This window comes from Balaenoptera musculus, chromosome 3 (assembly GCF_009873245.2).
Source record: "Balaenoptera musculus isolate JJ_BM4_2016_0621 chromosome 3, mBalMus1.pri.v3, whole genome shotgun sequence".
Taxonomy (NCBI): domain Eukaryota; kingdom Metazoa; phylum Chordata; class Mammalia; order Artiodactyla; family Balaenopteridae; genus Balaenoptera; species Balaenoptera musculus.
In genome coordinates, this window is record NC_045787.1 from 29,436,644 (window position 1) to 29,461,542 (window position 24,899).

At 38.0% G+C, this 24,899-nt stretch overlaps 1 protein-coding gene across 9 annotated transcripts in view; it reads right to left on the minus strand.

The window, feature by feature from the left end:
* Nucleotides 1-24,899, minus strand: part of CPLANE1 (ciliogenesis and planar polarity effector 1) — a 132,890-nt gene that overhangs the window by 37,837 nt on the left and 70,154 nt on the right. For 8 of the 9 annotated variants that reach the window (XM_036846416.1, XM_036846408.1, XM_036846411.1 and 5 more), the window contains 7 exons: nt 23,093-23,197; nt 21,539-21,610; nt 19,719-19,828; nt 19,177-19,372; nt 18,415-18,564; nt 14,431-14,681; nt 9,602-9,689 (listed from right to left, as the gene is read on the minus strand). In XM_036846416.1, coding sequence (XP_036702311.1) covers nt 9,602-9,689; nt 14,431-14,681; nt 18,415-18,564; nt 19,177-19,372; nt 19,719-19,828; nt 21,539-21,610; nt 23,093-23,197 — 972 coding nt within the window. The remainder of the gene's footprint in view (nt 1-9,601; nt 9,690-14,430; nt 14,682-18,414; nt 18,565-19,176; nt 19,373-19,718; nt 19,829-21,538; nt 21,611-23,092; nt 23,198-24,899) is intronic. The other variant, XM_036846410.1, reaches the window with a different exon arrangement.

Consider the following 24,899-nt stretch of genomic DNA (forward strand, 5'->3'; position numbering starts at 1 on the left):
CGGCGGGCATAGGAGAGAGACCGAGGAGATCAGGAGAGGCAGGTGGGAGAGGCCCTCCGGGACCAGAGGAGCAGGAGGAGCAGGAGAGGAGGAGGGCATTTCCCCACCCACTTGAGGCCAGGAAACCTGCTGGGCTCCCAGGTGAGGTCCCCCACCCTCTGAGAGCAGAGGTGGGGGCACATCTGGCCCCCTTCTGTTCCTGGACCCTAAGCCCCACCCCCCACAGCCCCCAGGGCCTTTTCCAACCCTGTGGGTCCTGAGCATAGGCCCTGCCCAACACCCAAACCTCACCCTTGCTTAGGACCCGCCCTCCACAGCCAAGGCCTTTTCCCTGTTTTTTTTTTCCTTTTCTTTTCTTTTTCCCTCTTTCCCCCCCTTCTCTTTTTTACTATTGTGGTACTGTTGTACCTTCTGGTTGTTGATTCATCTATATTTTTGTTTTTATATTCTTTCTAACATATCTGTTACTTTCCTAGTCTAATTTTATTTTTTACTTTGTTATTGTTCTCTCTCTTTTTTTTTTTTGCCACCCCATGCGGCTTGTGGGATCTTGGTTCACGAGCGGGAGGTCAGGCTGAAGCTCCTGCGGTGGGAGCTCCATGTCAGAACCACTGGACTAACAGAGAACCTCAGACTCCAGGGAATATTCATTGGAGTGAGGTCTCATGGAGGTCCTCATCTCAGCACCAACACCCAGCTCTACCCAACAGCCTATAAACTCCAGTGTTGGAAGCCTCAGGCCAAACAACCAGTAAGACAGGAACACAATCCCACTTATAAAAAAAAAAATGAGATGGCAAAAAAATATGTCACAGATGAAGGAGCAAAGTAAAAACCTACAAGACCAAATAAATGAAGAGGAAAAAGGCAATCTACCTGTAAAAGAATTCAGAGTAATGATAGTAAAGATGATCCAGAATCTGGAAATAGAATGGAGGCACAGATTGAGAAAATACAAGAAATGTTTAACAGAGATCTAGAAGATCTAAAGAACAAACAAACAGAGATGAACAACATAATAACTGAAATGAAAAACACATTAGAAGGAATCAATAAAAGAATAACTGAGGCAGAAGAACGAATAAGTGAGCTAGAAGACAAAATGGCAGAAATAACTGCCAAGGAGCAGAATAAAGAAAAAAAAAAGAAAAGCATTGAAGACACCCTCAGAGACCTCTGGGACAACACTAAACGCACCAACATTCTAATTACAGGGGTCCCAGAAGAAGAAGAGAAAAAGAAAGGGTCTGAGAAAACATCTGAAGAGATTATAGTCAAAAACTTCCCTAACATGGGAAAGGAAATAGTCACCCAAGTCCAGGAAGCCCAGAGAGTCCCATACAGGAATAACCCTAGGAAAAACACAACAAGACACACATTACTCAAACTAACAAAAATTAAATTCAAAGAAAATATACTAAAAGCAGCAAGGGAAAAACAAAAAATAACATATAAAGGAATACCCATAAAGTTATCAGCTGATTTTTCAGCAGAAACTCTGCAGGCCAGAAGGGAGTGAGGATATACTTAACGTGATGAAAGACAAAAACCTGCAACCAAGATTACTCTACACATTAAGGATCTCATTCAGATTCGAGGGAGAAATCAAAAGCTTTTCAGACAAGCAAAAGCTACGAGAATTCAGCACCACAAAACCAGCTTTACAACAAATGCTAAAGAAACTTCTCTAGGCGGGAAACACAAGAGAAGAAAAAGACCCACAAAAACAAACCCAAAACAATTAAGAAAATGGTAACAGGAAGATACATATGGATAACAACCTTGAATGTAAATGGATTAAATGCACCAACCAAAAGACAGGAACGGGCTGAATGGATACAAAAACAAAACCCATATATATGCTGTCTACAAGAGACCCACTTCAGACCTAGGGACACCTATGGACTGAGGTGAAGGGATGGAAAAAGATATTCCATACAAATGGAAATCAAAAGAAAGCTAGAGTAGCAATACTCGTATCCAAGAAAATAGACTTTAAAATAAAGACTATTACAAGAGACAAAGAAGGACACTACATAATGATCAAAGGATCAATCCAAGAAGATATAACAATTATAAATGTTTACGCACCCAAAATAGGAGCACCTCACTACATAAGGCAAATGCTAACAACCATGAAAGGAAAAATTGACAGTAACACAGTAATAGAAGGGGACTTTAACACACCACTTACACCAATGGACAGATAATTCAAAAAAAATAAATAAGGAAACACAAGCTTTAAGTGACACTAAAGACCAGATAGATTTAATTGATACTTATAGAACATTCCACCCAAAAGTGGCAGAATACACTTTCTTCTCAAATGCACATGGAACATTCTCCAAGACAGATCACACCTTGGGCCACAAATCAAGCCTTGGTAAATTTAAGAAAATTGAAATCATATCAAGCATCTTTTCTGACCACAACACTATGATATTGGAAATCAACTACAGGAAAAAAAACTGTAAAAAACACAAATATACGGAGGCTAAAGAGCACGCTACTAAACAACCAAGAGATCACTGAAGAAATCAACGAAGAAATAAAAAAATACAAAGAAACAAATGACAATGAAAACACGACGACCCAAAAACCAATGGGAGGCAGCAAAAGCAGTTCTAAGAGGGAAGTTTATAGCAATTCAATCTCACCTCAAGAAACAAGAAAAATCTCAAATGAACAATCTAACCCTACACTTAAAACAACTAGAGAAAGAAGAACAAAGAAAACCCAAAGTCAGTAGAAGGAAAGAAATCATAAAAATCAGAGCAGAGATAAATGAAATAGAAACGAAGAAAACAATAGCAAAGATCAATAAAACTAAAAGCTGCTTCTTTGAGAAGATAAACAAAATTGATAAACCCTTAGCCAGACTCATCAAGAAAAAAAGGGAGAGGACGCAAATCAATAAAATTAGAAATGAAAAAGGAGAAATCACAACAGACACCTCAGAAATACGAAGGAATATAAGAGACTACCACAAACAACTGTATGTCAATGAAATGGACAACCACAAAGAAATGGACAAATTCTTGGAAAGCTACAATTTTCCAAGGCTGAACCAGGAAGAATTAGAAAATATAAACAGACCTATCATAAGTAATGAAATTGAAACCGTAATTAAAAATCTTCCAACAAACAAAAGTCCAGGACCAGACGGCTTCACAGGCGAATTCTATCAAACATTTACAGAAGAGTTAACACCTGTCCTTCTCAAACTCTTGCAAAAAATTGCAGAGGAAGGAACACTCCCAAACTCATTCTACGAACCCACCATCACCCTGATACCAAAATCAGAAAAAGATATCACAAAATAAGAAAATTATAGACCAATATCACCGATGAACATAGACACAAAAATCCTGAACAAAACACTAGCAAACAGAATCCAACAGCACATTAAAAGGATCATACACCATGATCAAGTGGGATCTATCCCAGGGATGCAAGGATTCTGCAATATATGCAAATCAATCAATGTGATAACACCACATTAACAAATTAAGGAATAAAAACCATAAGATCATCTCAATAGATGCAGTAAAAGCTTTTGACAAAATTCAACACCCATTTATGATACAAACTTTCCAGAAAGTGGGCACTGGGGGAACCTACCTCAACATAATAAAGGCCATTTATGACAAACCCACAGCAAACATCATACTCAATGGTGAAAAACTGAAAGCATTTCCACTAAGATCAGGAACAAGACAAGGATTTCCGCTCTCACCACTTCTATTCAACATAGTTTTGGAAGTCCTAGCTACGGCAATCAGAGAAGAAAAAGAAATAAAGGGAATACAAATTGGAAAAGAAGAAGTAAAACTGTCATTGTTTGCGGATGACAAGATACTACACATAGAAAATCCTAGAGATGCCACCAGAAAACTACTAGAACTAATCAATGAATTTGGTAAGGTTGCAGGATACAACATTAATGCACAGAAATCTCTGGCATTCCTGTACACCAACAACAAAAAATCAGAAAGAGAAATTAAGGAAACAATTCCATTTACCATCGCAACAAAAAGAATGAAATATCTAGGAATAAACCTGCCTAAGGAGGCGAAAGACTTGTACTCAGAAAACTATAAAACACTGATGAAAGAAATCAAAGACGAAATAAATAGATGGAGGGATATACCATGTTCTTGGATTGGAAGAATCAATATTGTGAAAATGACTATACTACCTAAAGCGATCTACAGAGTCAATGCAATCCCTATAGAACTACCAATGGCATTCTTCACAGAATTAGAACAAAAAATTTTACAATTCGTATGGAAATACAAAAGACCCCAAATAGCCAAAGCAATCTTGAGAAAGAAAAATGGAGTTAGAGGAATCAGGCTCCTGACTTCAAACTATACCACAAAGCTACAGTAATCAAGACAGTATGGTACTGGCACAAAAACAGAAATATAGATCAATGCTACAGGATAGAATGCCCAGAGATAAACCCATGCACATATAGTCACCTAATTTACGACAAGGGAGGCAAGAACATACAATGGAGAAAGGACAGCCTCTTCAATAAGTGGTGCTGGGAAAACTGGACAGCTACATGTCAAAGATGGAAATTAGAACACTCCTTAACACCATAAACAAAAATAAACTCCAAATGGATTAAAGACCTAAATGTAAGACCAGACACTATAAAACTCTTAGAGGAAAACATAGGAAGAACACTCTTTGACATAAACCACAGCATGATCTTTTTTGACCCACCTCCTAGAGTAACAGAAATAAAAACAAACAAAAAAACCCCAAATGGGACCTAATTAAGCTTAAAAGCTTTTGCACAGCAAAGGAAACCATAAACAAGACCAAAAAACAACCCTCAGAATGGGAGACAATATTTGCAAATGAAACAACAGACAAAGGATTAATCTCCAAAATATACAAACAGCTCATGGAGATCAATACCAAAAAAACAAACAACCCAATCCAAAAATGGGCAGAAGACCTAAACAGACATTTCACCAAGAAAGACATAGAGATGGCCAAGAGGCACATGGAAAGATTCTCAACATCACTAATTATTAGAGAAATGCAAATCAAAACTACAATGAGGTATCACCTCATGCCTGTCAGAATGGCTATTATCAAAAAGTCTAGAAACAATAAATGCTGGAAAGGGTGTGGTGAAAAGGGAACCCTCCTGCACTGTTAGTGGGAATGTAAATTGATACAACCACTATGGAAAACAGTATGCAGGTTCCTTAAAAAACTAAAAATAGAACTACCATATGACCCAGCAATCTCACTACTGGGCATATACCTTGAAAATACCATAATTAAAAAAGAGACATGTACCACAATGTTCACTGCAGCACTATTCACAATAGCTAGGGCATGGAACCAACCTAAATGTCCATCCACAGATGAATGGATAAAGAAGATGTGGCACATATATAAAATGGAACATTACTCAGCCATAAAAAGAAACAAAATTGAGTTATTTGTAGTAAGGGGGATGGATGGACCTAGAGTCTGTCATACAGAGTGAAGTACGTCAGAAAGAGAAAAACAAATACTGTATTCTAACGCATATATATGGAATCTAAAAATTAAAAAAATGGTACTGATGAACCTAGTTTCAGGGCGGGAATAAAGATGTAGACATAGAGAATGGACTTGAGGACACTGGGTGGAGGGGGGAGTTGGGCAAAGTGAGAGTAGCATCGACATATATACACTACCGAATGTAAAACAGTTAGCTAGTGGGAAGCAGCAGCATAGCATAGGGAGATCAGCTCGGTGCTTTGCGATGACCTAGAGGGGTGGGATAGGGAGGATGGGAGGGAGGCTCAAGACGGAGGGGATATGGGGACATGTGTATGCATATGGCTAATTCGCTTTGGTGTACAACAGAAACTAACAGAGTATTGTGAAGCAATTATACTCCAATAAAGATCTATTAAAAAAATAAAAGAATCATTCCTACTCCCATATAGTATAAATAAAAAGAAATATACACCTAGACAAAAATGTATCAAAAATGCAAAACAAACCAAACATAAAGAGGAAAACTTTAAAAGGAATCAGAGATAAAAAAACAGCAATTAGACAGACAGCACATAGGTATTATAAACTCAGCAATTAGAGATGTCAGTGGAAAATGGAATAATATCTTTAAAATGCTGAGGGAAAATAAGCATCAACCTAGAATTCTGTACTTGGCTATAAGCCATCACTCACAAATTGTAGTAAAATTAAAACTATTTTCAAAGACTGGGAGAATTTGCTACTAACAGACTCTAGTTGAAAGAACTAATAAAGGAAGGAAGAAGAGAACAATCCTCGAAGAAGTGGATGCAAGAAGCAATAATGGCACAGAATAGAAAATGCCAGAGTGCATCTCAGGCAATAAGGACAAGTATTATTTGATGAAACTTGTGTTTTGGTTTCATATATTTATTGTTTACATATGTACACTACTCAATTTACAACTTTTTTTTAAAAAAGAAGCAACTGAGGGGAAACTGGCAAACATGCTTATAAATTCAAATTAGTATTTACTTAAAAAAATACAAGACGGTGCAGTGGTTAAGAATCCGCCTGTCAATACAGGGGACACGGGTTCGAGCCCTGGTCCAGGAAGATCCCACATGCCACAGAGCAACTAAGCCCGTGCACCACAACTACTGAGCCTGCGCTCTAGAGCCCACGAGCCACAACTACTGAGCCCGCGAGCCACAACTACTAAAGCCTGAGCGCCTAGAGCCCGTGCTCTGCAACAAGAGAAGCCACCACAATGAGAAGCCCGCACACGGCAACAAAGAGTAGCCCCCGCTCGCCACAACTAGAGAAAGCCCGTGCGCAGCAACAAAGACCCAACCTAGCCAAAAATAAATAAATTAAAAACGAAAAAAAGTTTAACAACAACAACAAAAACAATACAAGACAAAGGAGACTAAGTGGGTGGGTTAAAAACAAGGTAGAACAAAAATACTAGAAAACATTATCAGAGAAAAATGTGAAAAGGCATATGAGTATTAAAAGTCTAAAGTCCTTATATTGTTTGGGAGGTAAATATATTCATCTCAACACTCCTCTGAATGTTGAAAATTGAAGAATAATCACTAAGAGATTAAAAATAGAATGTAAAATTTCTAAACAAATAGAGAGGGAAAGAGAGAATACAGAAAACTCAATACAAGAGAAGGAAAGAAAGGACAGAAGGTAAAGAAAAAATAAGGAGTAAATAGGAAGCACAAAATAAGATAATAGAAATAAGCACAAATATATCAGTAATCACAGTAAATGGAAACTGATTATACTTGATGATTAAAACACAAATTATGTAATTATTTAAAAGAATGAAATCTAGCTATATGCTGGACACAGCTACAACATAATCACTCAGCTTGAAAGTAAAGGGATGTCTAATGTACAGGAAATACAGGGAACAGAGGAACATGTTAAATGACACCACAGAGATTCAATTAACAAATTATAGACTCCAAAAAATACTTAAGGACAAACAACAAGGTTTCTTCAACAAATAAACTAGAAGGGAAAAAGAGAGATAAAGGGGTAACACAGAAGTTAAAGGAAACTTTTAAGCCGTCAACCAACTGCCATGTATAGACCTTATCTGGACTCCAACTAGACCAAATAAACTATTTTTTAAAATGAGGCAACTGGCAATAGTTGAACACTAATTAGATACATGACAGTATCAAGACTTTTTAAAAAAGAAATGACAATATTATTATTTTTTAAAAGGAGACCTTATCTTTTAGAGATACATATAAAATATTTATGGATAAAATAATGTGCTGTCTGGAATTTGCTTTAAAATAATTCAGGAAAAGGTAGGAAGAGTGGGTGGGATACATAAAACAGGATTGGCCATGAGTTCGTAATTGTTAAAGGTGATTGTTGGGTACATGAAGGTCAATTATACTATTCTGTCTGCTATTGAAATATGCTTGAAATTTTCCATTAAAATTTTTTAAAAATAAAAAGTACTAAAAAAGATATACCAGGCAAAAGAAAGCAGGAATGGACATATTAATATTAGACAAAATTGACTTTTGAGTCTAAAAAGCATTACTGGGAATAAAGAGAGTCATTAATGATAAAAGGGACAAAATTCAACAAAAATAATCATCATGAACTATATTCATTTTATAGCATAGCCTCAACTACATAAAGAAACATTTAACAGAATTATGAAGAGAAATAAGTAATTGCACAATCCTTGTGGGTAATTTTTAATGCACCCTTCTGAACAGTATAATTTAGAAGTCTGACTATTATATATGTGTGTGTGACTACATATATGAATTTATTTATTTATTTGTTTGTTTGGCTGTGCCGGGTCTTAGTTGCAGCATGTGGGATCTTTGTTGCCATGTGCGGGATCTTTGTTGAGGCACGCAGGATCTTTAGTTGCGACATGTAGGATCTTTAGTTGCAGTATGTGCGCTCTTAGTTGCAGCATGCGGGATCTAGTTCCCTGACCAGGGATTGAACCCAGGCCCCCTGCACTGGGAGCGCAGAGTCTTAACAACTGGACCATCAGGGAAGTCCCCACATATGAAATTTTATGTAGGATTTTATGTAGGAGATGTGTGTGTGTATATATATAAACCAACATAAAACGCTTATTCTTTTCAAATAAACAGAATATTTACAAAAACTGACTATATATACTGAGGGAAATTTTAACAAATATCTAAGAACGACATTATTATACACTCATCTAATCACAATACAATGAAAATAGAAATAAATTACAAAAATATAGCCCAAGCCCCATAATATTTGGAAGCTGAAAACTCCTTTTATGAGCTAAAGAAGAAATCTTAATATAAACTGCTAACTATTTCAATCTGAACACCACCAAAAGACATAACATATCAATACTCTTATCTGGGTCCTTTCAGAAACATGTTCAGCCTCAAATGCATTTATTAGAAAAAATAAAAAAAGAAAGAATGAAGTTAGGAAAAATCCAACAAGGTAAGGCCCCAAAAGCAGAAAGAATAATAAAGCTAAGAGTAGAAATTTATGAAAAAGAAAATTAAGAAACAATAGAGAGACTCAATGAACTAAAACCTGTTTTTTGGCAAAATGCATTAAACGGCTGACAAGACTCAATGAGAGAATGTAGATATAAACAACTATAGTTACAGTAGAAATTTATTTAAATAACTACCCTAATTCCATTCATTCAACAAGAAATGAAAAAACTGAATACTTCACCATTGCCGCGTCGTTTAACCTGAACCTCAAATTCTAGCTCAGCTGATGACCACAGACAAACAAGCAGCTCAGCACAAAGCTCTGTGTGACCCTCAGCAGTGTGTGGCCCCTCATGTGGAGTGACAGAAACTAAGATCCAGCCCACAGTGTCCACCTCTGGTACAAACGCCAGGGGAGGGTACGGTGTCGGGCTTCTCGGAAAAAAGCTGGCCTGAGGTGGGAGCCAATCACATCATCACAACAATCATCCTCATCTAAAAATGAGGGGACGGATGGCTCCAGCTCCCAGAAGAAAACTATTCCCAGTTCTGGCACACCAAAAAGAAATACTTATTCTTTCAAAGAAAGGCTTCAGTCCCACCCCCGACCCCTCACAAACCTTCTTCAGGAATGTGAATGGTTTCTGAAGGCAATGTTTTCTCAGATTCGGGGCCAGAAGACAGCTCAATGTCATCTACAGGTTCAACCTGTAGAAAAACATACACAACAAAATAACTGTTACAAATGTTATGGTTTGATAATTTCAAAGCATCATAAACAATTTTATGTAGGTTTTACACATTTGTATTAATGCAACAAATGAAAGAATAGGATTAAATCCAATATGAGCTAAATGGTGAGAACTGATGAAGAGGAGTAAATTTTTACTAATTTTGTATCTTAACCGATTTAACCTTTTAAGAGGTTCAGGAAACTTGCATCATAAATTTTAGAATGGGGAGGAATGATAACTACCATCTAGACAAAACTTTTCTTTTTTTACATAGTTCACCTTTATTTTATTTATTTATTTTTTATTGAAGTATAGTTGACTTACAATGTTATATTAGTTTCAGGTGCATAACACAGTAATTCAATATTTTTATACACTACACACCATACAAAGTTATACAATATTATTGACTATTTTCCCTGTGCTGTACATTACATCACCATGACTTATTTTTTTTTAAATAAATGGTAGTTTGTTCCTCTTAATCCCCTTTACCTATTCCGCCCATCTCCCATCCACCTCTCCTCTGGCAACCACTGGTTTGTTCTCTGCAGCTATGAGTCTGTTTCTGTTTTATATGTTTATTTGTTTTGTGTTTTAGACAGTCTCTTCAACAAATGATGTTGGGAAAACTGGACAGCTACATTTAAAATAATGAAACCATTTTCATAGACCATTTTCTTACTCCATATACAAAAATAAACTCAAACTGGATTAAAGACTTAAGACCTGAAACCATAAAACTCCTAGAAGAAAACAGGCAGTACGCTCTTTGACATTGGCCTTAGCGATATATTTTTGGATCTGTCTCCCCAGGCAAGTGCAAGAAAGCTAAAATAAACAGAGACTACATCAAACTAAAAAGCTTTTGCACAGCGAAGGAAACCAACAACAAAACGGAAAGGCAACCTACAGACTGGGAGAAAATATTTGCAAATACTATCTCCAATAAGGGATTAATATCTAAAATATTTAAAGAATTCATACAACTCAATATCAAAAAAACAAACAATCCAATTTAAAAATGGGCAGAGGACATGAACAGACATTTTTCCAAAGACAACATACAGATGGCCAACAGGCACATGAAAAGATGCTCAACATCACTAATCATCAAGGAAATGCAAATCAAAACCACAATGAGATACCACCTCATGCCAGACAGAATGGCTATTATCAAAGAGACAAGTATTGACAAGGCTGTGGAGAAAAGGGAACCCTTGTGCACTGCTGGTGGGAATGTAAATTAGTGCAGCCACTATGGAAAACAGTATGGAGGTTCTTCAAAAAAAATAAAAATAGATCTACCATACAATCCAGCAATTCCACTTTTGGGTATTTATCTGAAGAAAACAAAACCTTTCATTTTAAAGATGAGGGAATAAGGCCCAGAGAAATTCAGCGACTTGCAAATCCAGAACATGGGCTTGAACCCATATCTTTAAGGCATGTAGTCGGTGTGTCCACAGTGTCCCTCAGCCTCTTCCAGACCTACAAGCTGTTTTCTTAAACTAAAATGGGCAAGTCAAAATCTTTGTATTTATGTGTGCATTATAATAGGGTGAGAACATTTTAAGCCAATATGCCAAACCTTTCATTTAAATCAATTCTATTTCCTTCAAAGTAGTCACCTCGGAAGAATAGAGTTTGATCAACCATTTTTAGAACTCTTCTTTTGAAACTGTCTCCCAAGCTTGTGCTACAATTACTAATAACTGTTCCATTAGTAAGTCTTTATTATATGAACATGATTTTATTTCTGTCAGAATCTAAAAATGAGAGCACAAAGACAGCCATTAAATAAAGTTATCAATTGCCTGCCATGCACCAAGCAAAAGACATAATTCCTACCTGCCAGTTTGGAAAGGCTTGGGCTGAGAGGGGACCTGTCTCAGAATTTGCGGGAACTTTCAAAAAATACAAGTGTGTGACCTACACCCTCCTCCTTGCAAAGTCACTCCCCTTCCTCTCTCTCCGCCCCACACCTTTCAATAGGGCTGGCATGTTTATTTTGAAAAAGCATCCCAAGTGATCTTGACATGCACAGCTGTCCTTTTATCTAATGACCCAGATCTGTGGAAATTCTTCTTGAAATTCCTCCTCTGGCTTGCTTTCTCCTGAGCCTCTTCCCTCCCTCAGATTGTTCCTTCTTAAGAGCTTTGTTGTTGAATCCCCATCCTTAAAAGTTAGTGCACCCACAGAATTCTGATCTTAACCCACTTTTTCCTTACTCAATATGCTCTCTCTGGGTGAGTGCCCTCACTATTATAATTTGAACTTTCTCCTAACTGATGACTCTAAAATCTGTACCATCACCCCGGATCTAGCTCCTGAGCTCCAGAAGTATCAATAGATATCCAAATGCCTACTAATCTCACAGCACCTCAAATTTCACATGGCCCTCACTGAAATCTCTGTCTTACTCCTCCCAAAAGGCATACATTTCCTCTACCCTAGTTTAGAAAATGACTCCAACATTCACCCAGGCTGGAAATCTGGACTCTACTGTGAATCTCTGCATTATTCACCTTCCCACAGCCACTCAACCTCTGAATCCTGCTACATCCTCCCACCATCCCCAGGGCCAAAGTTCAGGTTATTATTATTTCTTGGCTTGGTACTATACACCAGATCCCAAACACCAATCAACAGACCTGATATAGCGCTAACTGATTAAGAATCATTTATGAAACTTGTTAATAATACAGATTCCTGGGCTCTAACCCAGACCTACCTAAAATCAGAATTTCATAGGTATGGGGCCCATGAGTTTGCACTTCTGACAAGTCCCCAAGTTGATTCTAACAAACAGCTAGCCTAGAACTACTGTGACCCAACCAATCTCCCTGTTCCTAGTCTTTTCCTCTCCATTCTATTCACCACATGGCTGACAGAGTGTCTGATCATATCATTTCAGTGCTTAAAATTCCTCAGTGGTTCCCTATTGCCTACTTATAGAATAAAATCCTACTCTCTTGGCACGGCAAACAACACTTTCCATCCTTCCCTATCTGCCCTACCTACCTCTCCTGCCAGGCATCTTAAAGCCCAGTCCCATCAACTGCTACCTTCCGCTAACGTAGATATAGTTCCCCAAATACTCTATGCCATTCTGCTTTTGCTCACGATGTTTTCATCAGCCCTTGCTCATCGAACTGATGAATATCAATTCATTATCAGTTCAAGAATCACCTCTACGAAGCCTTCTCTGGTGCCATAGCTTCACTTACCTATACAGTCACAACAGGCCATATGTACCTGTGTGTCCTTACAGCATCCTGTTCACATGTATTTTTGGTGCATACATCTATCTTCTTTTATTAGATTCTAAGCTCCTTGAGAGTAGGGACTATGCCTTATTTACTTTCCTATTCCCAGAACTTAGCACAGGGCCTAGCATGTGGTAGAAGGTCAAAAAATGTTTGTTAAAGGAACGAATGATTCATGGGCTCTGTAGAGAGTGAACAAGCCAGGAACAAGACTAGATTCAGGTGTAAGTAACATAACTGGCTTTAGATACGCTTAATAAACTAGAAGATAAGGGATTCTGAAAGTGATTCCTTGGAATATGGACTTCCAAGGACAACTCTGACACTCAACATTAATTTGGATGTAACAGATCTAAACCTGGATTAAAAACAAAAAGGAAAACAACCAACGAAACACCATAATGTCATTACTTAATAGTAGTCCTGAAACTAACACAACATTGCAAATCAACTACACTCCAATAAAAATTTTTAAAAACCCAGTAGTCCTACTTCATATATTTTTTTCAGTGTAGTTTCACATATGTTTAACCTTAACCTTTTAATAATTGTTAAATGTTTGGATTAAAGAAATGCTATAAACCTAATAAATTTATCTTTTAAAATATCAACATCTTAGCAACCTGGAATATTTGTTAGACATGTCACTGATGGAATTCTTTTCCTGCAAACCAATTTGCATTTCTCAATATAAGGCTTTAACACACTCAAAATATTTTTACAATTTGTTTGTTAACCTTTATTTTATATAAATTTTGTTTCCTAAAAAAAAAAAGATGGGATGTTTGTGCAAAGTAAGTAATTAACGTTTGAGACTTCCTTTCTATTGGTCTACTATGATATACCAATATACATAAACATTAATCTCTTTATTATGAATACTTTTCAAAGATACAGAAAACTTCTAAGCACTAGTAATCCCATTGTATAACATATCTGAAAGAAACAGAATTCAAAATATAAGGACAACAACGTTTGTAAAGTTATAAAAATCTTGCTGAAGAAAATGATACTCAATTATTAGCAGCGTTTATCTAAAACCACATTCTGGTTTTGTAATTCATATATTTATTTTCCTGGTAGGAAGCAAGAGTTCACTTCTTAAAAGCTTAACGTTTAAGTGGTTCTCAACTGGGAGTGATTTTGTCCCCCAGGGGACATTTGGCAATGCCTGGAGACATTTTTGATTATTATAGCTGAGGGGAATGCTACTGACAGCTAGTGGGTCAAGACCAGGGATGCTACTAATTATCTTACAATGCATGGGACAAACTCCCACAACAAAGAAATATCTGGCCCAAATGTCAACAATGCTGAGGTTGAGAAACCCTAGCTTAAAGAAACCAAATTTCCCATTATTTTGAAAAATCAAGAGTCTAAAATTATATCACACTACAAATTTAATAAGTAGGTAACAAACAAAAAACTAAAATAAAGACAGCCTACCTTAACACAATGTCGGTCTAGCATTATGTGTCTCGGGTAATTCTGCTCTATGTTTTCAGCAATGTTCTGAATTGCTAACAGCTGTTCATCAATTCTCTGAAGCTTTGAGGTGAGATGCTCTAGCCGGCGAGCTGCAGAGCTTGGCGCAGGACGAGTGGCAGAGACATCCTGTAGTAGTTCCCACAGCAGATAATCTGCGGCATCTGACTTTGAGCTTGGTTCCTTGAATCGAAGATCTGGCTTTGGCGTATCTAAATATTAATAAAGGTAATATCAGAATTGACTACAATTAAAACAGAAGTAGATGCTGATGATCTAATTTTTTGAAGACCTCATTTTAAGTCAACATAACGTTCCCTTCCAAATCAGTTTTAACTTAATATACTTAGAAATACCATTTCAGCTTCTTGACTTCTGAGATTTGTCTTTGTTGTGAGATAAGAATACATTACAGTGTTACCATTACCACAAAGTTCCATATACAATGCAATTTGAATGTTACTTTTATCTTCTGCTACAAAAATACACTTCATCAAAAAGCAACCGTACTATTTTTATAACTTTTTAAAACTCTACTTGAAAACCAACAATGTCACACAGTAAAACCTAGGTCCAATGTTGGCCATTACTGCTTTTACGTGGGCTCGTAGGCAAACATTAAACCTCCCAAGACCCTTATCAAAGCCAATGACTAACTCTACTCTTAAGCCCAACTGATTCTTGTCCCAAATTTGAAACACTTTTGGCTTCTGGGTCTTCTCCTCCCTATCTCGCTCTCCCTTCTCAGTCGTCGTCTTGGTCTTCCCTTCTGTCACCCACTCCTTTTACCCTTCAGTATTTCCAGGGCGCCAGTCTCAGCTCACGTCTCTTCTCACTCCACCCACCCTCTCTGGGTGAGGTCTCAGATGCACTGCTGACTCTCACATCCAAATGGCACTCTTTCTGAGCTCCAGCCCTTAAATCCATCTGTATCCTGGTCATCTCAGTTAGGCTGTCCCAAAAGCATATAAAACCAAACTCATCGCTTCAGCCCTTTCACCTTGCTCCTTCCTCCTGATTCCCCAGCTCAGGGAGTAGCACTATCATTCACCTAGCTTCCCAAGCCAGAGGCCTGAGACACATTCGAGGTTCTTCCTTCCTTCAGTTCCAACGTGACACCAAATATCGATGATCCACGTACCAATCATCTCCTCATTCCTACTACCAGTGCTTAGCTGAAGCTTTCACAACCAATGGACCCCAAACAGTATCCTTATCTCTAACTTATTTCACTTCTCTCTAGCCCAACTTCCACACAGGCCCTAGAGAGGTCTTTTAAAACACAAATCTGGTATTTTTCCTTTTCCACCTGAAATCCTTCAGTGTTTCTCTAATGCCTTCACCTTAAAAGTTCAAATGTCTCAGTATGAGAGACAATGGCATTGTCTTTCCTTGGCCTACTTATCCAGCTCATCTCTTGCTATTTCTTTAAAAAACAAAAATTCCAAGCACACTGAACTTTAATTTTCTCAAACTCAGCAAGCTCCATCAAACCTCTGAGTCATTGCACAATCTATTCTCTCCATCTGTATGCACCTTTCCCTCGCTAGATCCTACTTTTAAGATTCCATTTAGGTGGCTCTCCCCTAAATAGCCCCAATCCTCCCCAGAGATGGATTAGATGCTATATTTCCCAGCAATCTCATCCTTATCACCATAACTGCACTTACCATGCTGTATCATAATCATCTCTTTACTTCCCTGCCTTCCTTCCCACCATATGTGAGCCCAAGGACACAGAACCTGGTATTACTCTCTTCTTTAGTCCCAATATATTGTCCCTAACTTAGTGTTGAGTGAATGAAGAGTTGGTCAAGTGAGGATTATGATGCCTGTCCTAATTCATAGAGGTTTTGTGAAGATCAAATTATCCAACAAAGTACTCTGAAAACTGTGAATTACTAAACAAATGTTAAGTAGTGATTATATTTCAGTCCCAGTCTAAGGAGACGCTTCCCATGAGAAGATAAAGGTAAATTCCAGTGTTGGCAATGGCAGTCACATAATCTTTCCCTACCTGTTTTGGCCCTACCCTTTTTTTAGCTTGACTCTCACAGTACTTTGCCACCTACCCTTCTTGTTTCTTGGCAGCCTGCAGTATCTCCCTTATTCACGCAGGAAAGAATCTGGTGTGCAAACTTCAAGTAGAAAATACAGCAAAAAGAGATGGATGTGCTCAAAATCTGGAATGGCCTACATACATAATGAAACTAGTTTCCCTTCCTGTGGAGAAACTGTTCCACTCTCACTGACTAACTGAAAAAAAATCACCTAGGAGGTGATTTTAAATATTGAGTTCCACTGACCCTGCAATGCTCTCCCTCTGCCTAGCAAAGCTCTGCTTGCTGTTACTGATAGTATTCCTATTTGAGATGGTTTCTAAAATAGTAAGCTACTGTCATTCAAAATGGTGAGGTCTCACTAACACAGAAATGTATTGTTTGTTTGGCTTTTGCTTTTGTTTTAAATACCTCAGAACCCTGTCTCTCCCTTCTCCCAGCCTTTTCTCATAATACAAATCCCACTCAACTCTACTGTGACTATATTCTGAGTCTTTAAAGTATACTATGTATATACCATGATGGAATTTAATTTCAAAATATAAAACCCTTCCTTTTAAATTGGCGTTTTTAAGCTCTCTTTAGTAATAGTAGAAGGGTCCACTGACATATTTTCATGACCAATCTCCCCAGAGAAGGATCTTCCAAAAGGTTGAATATAGACTTGATCTCACTGATGGAGGAAATTAACCTGTAGCTTATAGTCATTTAAAATGCTGTCCTAAGATATTTTGAGGTCACCGGGAGATCAGTCTCGTTCTACTTTGTCAGAATTTCAAAAGTCAAGTTGGTGTGAAAATGAAGGGAAACTAACAGGATACCTAAGTAGTCACAGGCATTTGGCTAGATGCAACCCTAATGACAACCCTATGAGGTTGTATCTTACAGAGATACAAGTGAGGATCAGATAAAGTTAATTACCTGCAAAAAGTCTCCAAGCTATTAAGTAACAGGGCTGAGACTGAAAGCCAGGTCTGTTCTAATTGAATCTACTGATAAAAGCCAAGGTCTTCTCATTTCCCCACACACTTCCCCAGCCTGAAAGACTGTCGGCTTCATACATCCTCCCTCCACTACCCATGCACCTAGCAGTCCCATGGCAGGGGAGAGAGAGGGCAAAGGCTCCAAAATCTGAAATGCTGGCACTTATTGTGTATACAGCTGTAATACACATGCTCTAACACATCCTAAGGTGAAGTTTCCCTGCTACCCATCCCTTTCTTGCTCCTCACATCTCCTGAGTGTCTGCTGTTGATGCACAATGAAAACGCAGTGCTGGACTTTGCACCCAAGCAGCTGATGATCACAAGGCTAGGTCCATTCCTCCCAACAGTTGTGGAAGCCAGAAGAGACATTAGGTCTCTGCTGCAGGAAGTCTGATTACATACTAGATTAATCTAATGATTCGCAACATGTAATAAGTTTAGGTTTTGGAGAAACATTCTTCTAAATCTTTCAAATATTTAACAATAATACAACCTGATTTATGACTATAAAACTGAATATTTTGCTAATCAAGTACTATTGGCTACCAAGCCTGTGTATTTTCTATGTGCTATTCTAGAACTTCCCACCTTCTAAAATATGAGAATTCCTTTTTAACACCAAAACACTCATGAAATTCCACAGGATATTTATTTTTAGCCTCATTAATTGAGAAAAGACATATGCACAAATAGATCTGTAGTCTCCTTGCACAATATCCCTGGGTCCCAGGCTTGGAACCATGACTCTATCTCATTTACCTATCTGCCCCTACTCTCCTTAGCAAGGGAAAAACCCTTTTTCTGGTTTCCTCTGCAATGATCAAGTTTTAGTGCTTATTTCTAATATAACGGTAATTCAGAGAAAGGGGAAAGTTATGCTATAAATCTAGGGCATTCACCTTTGTCCTGCTGTATGTCTGATGGTGGAGGTGAGGTGATGCAAGGCTCCTTCACTTCTGGAATGCCTGCTCTCCAGCTTCTTCCATCCAGACAGGTCGGAGACACTTTTGCAGGTTTAAAAAATAAATCCATAGCGGAACTGCCAGATTCTATCAAGAATACGAAAGGCATAAAAAGATTGATTCTAAACTTATAAACAAGGTATTTAAAAGATTAATAGAACATTTCTAAATGTGAATATAAACATCTAAAATTACAGTGAATTTGGACTTCCCTGGTGCAGGCACAGTGGTTGAGAATCCACCTACCGATGCAGGGGACATGGGCTCGAGCCCTGGTCCAGGAAGTTCCCACATGCCACGGAGCAACTGAGCCCATGTGCCACAGCTACTTAGCCTGTGCTCTAGAGCCCTCAAGCCAAGACTACTGAGCCCGCGTGCCACAACTGCTGAGGCCCATGTGCCTGGAACCCGTGCTCCGCAACAAGAGAGGCCACTGCAGTGAGAGGCCTGCACACTGCAACGAAGAGTCGCCCCCGCTCGCCGCAACTAGAGGAGGCCCGTGTGTAGCAACAAAGACCCAACGCAGCCAAAAATAAATTAAATAAATAAATAAATATATTTATTAAAAAAATAAATAAAATAAAATTACAGTGGATTTGGAGGAAGAGAGCTAAGAGACATAAGTAGGGGTAACAATGCTATATTAAAGAATTTTTCAAAATGTTTTAAATTTATTTTAAAAGTAGAAAAAATTATTACCTTGACTCTTAAAATTGTGCAGGGGAACAGCATTAGTAACTGAAGCTGCCATGTAATGTAATTCTGCAGAAGATGGGACTTCTAGACGATCGCTTTGCTGTTTGATAATATTATCATCTGAAGGCTCTTCTCTAACAGGTAATTTGTGTAGATCATCAGCTTCAATGTCAATCACATTTATGTAAGTGTGTCCAATCTGAACCAAAACACACAAAATCAAAGAGGGTTACATTCTTTTTACTTATAGTACAGCCACTCTACCCTACCCCTGCCCCAAAAAGGTTTAATTCTCAAGGCAAGAAGAGCTTATATAAGCCTAACTTAGGGAAAATTGCAGGAAGTATGTGTTATGGTCTTAGTTTACAGTATTTGGGGGCACAATATTTAAATTGTAAACTAATTTTTGACCTTTCCAACAAATCTACGTAGATGAGATTTTTGGCCTCATTTCACCTATACAACTGAATAATGCAGATGACCGTAATAAAATTTAGCACAAAGGTATTATTAAAACTTCTTATTAAAACTTCCAAATTTAGTACCGTTTCACTTGCTGAAGGTGACAGAGGTTTCTCTGATATTTCAGTGGAAAGTCTGAGATTTAGATATACATCTGGTGCCAAGAGTTGAGGAACATTCAAAGATTCATGTTCTAAAAATAAGAAAAATCAGGATAGTAAAATAAAAAAATCTGTATATAGCTCTATGTCATTAACTTGGTAAGAAAAAGTTAGCAACAAACAACATTAAAGACATTTGTTGAAGGGACTTCACTGGTGGCACAGTGGTTAAGAATCCACCTGCCAATGCAGGGGACATGGGTTCAATCCCTGGTCCGGGAAGATCCCACATGCTGCAGAGCAACTAAGCCTGTGCGCCACAACTACTGAGCTTGTGCTCTAGAGTCTGCGAGCCACAACTACTGAGCATGTGTACCACAAGTACTGAAGCCCGCACACCCTAGAGCCTGCGTGCCACAACTACTGAGCCCACGCGCTGCAACTACTGAAACCCGCATGCTCTAGAGCCCGTGCTCTGCAACAAGAGAAGCCACCACAGTGAGAAGCCTGCACACCACAACAAAAAGTAGCCCCTGCTCGCTGCAACTAGAGAAAGCCCGCGTGCAGCAACGAAGACCCAATGCAACCAAAAAATAAAAAAAAGGATATCTGCTGAAAATCTAAGCAGAAGTTTCATAGGTATAAATAAATTAAAGCAAATTGTATTCTATTCTAAGGGCAAATTACTCTGGAATAATTCAGAATTGAATGCATATTGACTATTGCTTTTCTCATATGAATGACTCACAAGAATAATGAAATATCTAAGTCATACCAAGAAAATGCTGTAATTTCATTTTTCAATTTCAGATATATTAAGTCATTTTTGCTTGTTTAAAATTTCAATAAAACCAGGCTTTAGGAAATTAATCATAACTAATTTATTTTTTTTACTTTCAACACTGTTTCTTGTTGTTTGTTCGTTTGTTTAACCAGCTTTATTGAGATGTAATTCACCTCCTTTAAAAATGTACAATTCAGTGTTTTTAGTATATATAAAGACCATAGCTAAATTTTACCACTTAAAATGTTTAATATCTTAATTTTACAAAAGTCATTAGCTTCTTATTCAAAACAATATAGAAGCCTGTCACAGTAAGTCAGCAGTCTAACTCTGTGCCTTTTGCCCTACAACTCTTATTTCCTAGCATTGTATTTTTAATAGAATATTACTTTCAAATTTCACAAGCAAAATATAACTCGTTGCAATACTGAGTACTGGAAACTTGGCACCAAGGCTTGAATTTAAACCACATGACAACTAAAAAACTAGAAAAAAAAAAGGGCTTCCCTGGTGGCACGGTGGTTAAGAATCCACCTGCCAAAGCAGGGGACACAGGTTCGAGCCCTGGTCCAGGAAGATCCCACATGCCGTGGAGCAACTAAGCCCATGCGCCACAACTGCTGAGCCTGCGCTCTAGAGCCCACGAGCCACAACTACTGAGCCCACGTGCTATAACAACTGAAGCCCACGTGCCTAGAGCCCGTGCTCTGCAACGAGAGAAGCCACCGCAATGAGAACCCCACGCACTGCAACGAAGAGTAGCCCCTGCTCACCGCAACTAGAGAAAGCCTGCGTGCAGCAACGAAGACCCAATGCAAACAAAAATAAATGAATAAAATAAATAAATTTTTTAAAAAACTAGAAAAAAGGAAAGTGAAAATACTTAAATTATCATTCTATCTTTGATTGGTTTAACTGCTTTTTTTATGGGGGTTGGTAACTCCTGTTTCAGCCGTCATGCAGACATAACCTTTAACTAGTCATGGTGTTCTCAGAAAAAAAAAGAAAGAAATCACACCTGATGAGGAAGAAATGATTTGCTGATTTTTATGACATTCAGAAACAACTTCTTGAGAAGCAGCATCTTCACCTTGTAGTCAATTAGAAGATTTGGGACAAAAAGAGAAAACAGAGAAAGGATTTCACAAGCACGGAAAAAATTAAATATACAAGTGCAGATTTTTATATATTGTGTATAAAACGTGGTAGAAAAGTAGACTGACAGCTTAAGAATTTAATTTTTTAATTAATATGATAATTTTAGATTTTATTACTATTTATATCCTGGGCCTGATCACCTGAATGAATAGCAAACTTCTAACAAATAGGCTGCTGACTTTAGAAGACTACAGAGCAGTCAAGTACCTCCAAGGCTTTCTCAGAGATACATTTAAGAATGTTTCTCAAATGCGCACTCACCATTTGCATCAAAAAAAATCTTATTAAAAAAAAACTTATACATGCCTAAACTCATTCAGAAAGAAACAAAAATTAAAATAACAGAGGCCTTTTTAAAAAATCTATTGGATTGGTAAAGGATAAAAGAGTTAGCTAAATCATAGTGATGAACAACGACAACAAAAAAGGCTCTATGCAAGAAGTTACTCACTGAAGCATCATTTATAGGAGAAAAATACTGGAAACCACCTAATACATTCATTCATTACATTAATGAAGAAGTCTGTCAGGCAAAATTCCAAATAATAGCTCCTCCAACATTTATTTCCTCTATTTTTGGACACAGTTACATATATTCTTCCCACACTAAACCCAATCTAGTCCTTCTCTTCCTAACTCAACTTCAGCAGCCACAGCTTCAGGCCTCTCAATCTTAGGCATGAAATTCTAGTAAAGTCAATTATGGCACAGAGAACCCAAATTCAAAATATTATTTCTACCAGGACTTCCCTGGTGGTCCAGTGGTTAAGACTCTGCTCTTCCAATGCAGGGGGTGCGGTTCAATCCGTGGTCAGGGAACTAAGATCCTACATGCTGCATGGCGCAGCCAAAAAATAAAAAATTTTAAAATATATATATATATATTATTTCTACTGATTTAGGATGTAGTCCATGGCATTTTTAAACAAATACCTATTACGTTTTAATAAAGTTATCATAAATTCAATCTCAAATTTAATTTTAGTTTAAAATTTGTAAAGTATATACCAGGGCTGGGGACAAGAAGCTGGGATGAGTAACTAATATCACATAATTTTATTTATTTATTTTTTACTTAAATATTTATTTATTTATTTGGCTGTGCTGGGTCTTAGTTGCAGCATGTGGAATCTTCATTGCCATGTGCAGGACCTTTAGTTACGGCATGTGGGATCTTTAGTTGTGGCATGCAGGATCTTTTAGTTGAGGCATTCGGGATCTAGTTCCATGACCAGGGATCGAACCCGGGCCCCCTGCATTGGTAGCGTGGAGTCTTAACCACTGGACCACCAGGGAAGTCCCTATCACATAATTTTAAATTCCCTTTAAATCACTGTTTTGAAAAAAAGTTGATATATATTAAATATTGCAAAATATGATGAATTTTAAAAATTAAAGTGAAATAGCATTTTACCTGGGTCTGTATTTGTACTTGCATCCTGACATTCTTTAGCTTTCTTTTTTACAGAGGCCATGAAATGCAATCCAGCTGAAGTATTAACATCATCCTGGAGCTTTTCTTAAATATAACAACAAAACATTGGAAGCAATCATTGAGAAGCCAACATATTACCAGGAGCCCAGAAGCAGAGTACCTAACTCAAGGGAGGTGAGGAATTCAGTGTCAAGATGTTACCAAAATGGACTTTCTGAGTGAAGTGGTATCTAAGTTGACCCTCACAGGCAGGTCAGTAGAATTAAAACCAAAATTGTGAAGGACTCTGTATGCCCAGGCTAGAAACCTATTCTTCTGGCTGATGAAGATCCAGTAGAAGTTACTGAGCAGGGAAATGATATGGTCAGACTGATGTTCTAGAGAAACCACCCCAGCCAGTGTGTGGAAAATAAATTTGAGTGGATAAAATTAAAGTAAGGCAATCAGATAGATGAGGCTGCTGCAGCAGTTCAAATAAGTACCTAGTAATGGTGAGGAATAGAGGAGAGAGGATAAATTTAAGAATTACAACGATAGTAAAATAGGCAAGAACTGGCTACTGACTGGTTGAGAGGGGGAAGGGGAAAGCAGAACTCAGAATAACGTGTGTTTTGATGTTAAGTTGGTAGTGACACGAATGGAGATAGAGAACACAGAAGAACAAACCAGTTGGTAGGGAAGGGATAACGAATTCAGGCAGCACATGCTGTACCTGAGGTAATTTCCACCCTGGAGGAAACATTCAGCAGGAAGTAGAATCAAAGTCCAAAGACTATTATGGGAGTTTGGGTTTAGATGTGGATTTTCCTGGGAGAGTACCCAGGGAGTCTAAGTAGAATAAAAGAGTATCAATGATGGCACTTGGTAGTATAATAAAAAATATTTATATTTGGTCTTTGTCCTTGGTTCCAGGAACAAAACTCCTTACACCCTTGGATTTTCCTGAGTGGTAGGAGTATGTTTTGTTATTCATAATGAGCCCCTTTTGATCATATCTGAGTTTAGGCTAATGACTCCTGGCAGGCCCCTAGATAGTTTCAGGATGGGTGCTGGTCACCAGAGGAACCAACTATCAGCCCCGCCTTACCCCCACATCCATGGAAGGGAGAGCAGCTGGAGTTCAATCACCAATGGCCAATGATGTAATCAATCATGCCTATGTAATGACATTTCAGTAAAAACCCTGAGACAACGAGGCTAAGGGGGCTTCTAGGTTGATGATTAAGTGGATGTGCTGGGAGTTGGTGCACCCAGAAAGGGTGTGGGAGCTCTGTGTCCTCAAACCCCATACCTTGCCCTATGCATCTCTCCCATTTGGCTGTTCCTGAGTTGTATCCTTTATAATGAAACTGTAATCACAAATAAAGTGCTTTTCTGAGTTCTAGAGTTGTTCTAGAGAATTAGTAAACCTGGTGAGGGGGGGGGAGTGTCACGGGAATCCCTGAATTTATATTTGACCAGACAAAAATGCAGGTGTTGGGGGACCCCATTTGCAGCTGGTGCCTAAAGGAAATAGGGAGTCTTTTGGGACTGATTCCTTAACCTCTGGGGTCTGTGCTAACTCTAGGTTATTACTGTTAGAATGGAATTGAATTACAGGACACCCAGTAGATGTCACAGAATTGGAGAATTGTTGTTGTTTGGAATGACACAATATACATTCACTGGAGTACTACGCAGTCATTTTAAATGACATTGTAGAAGAATATCTAGTAAAATGGGAAGATATATACCTTAATAATAGTATGTAAAAACAAGTAAGCTATTAAACAAGTAGAGGAGGTAT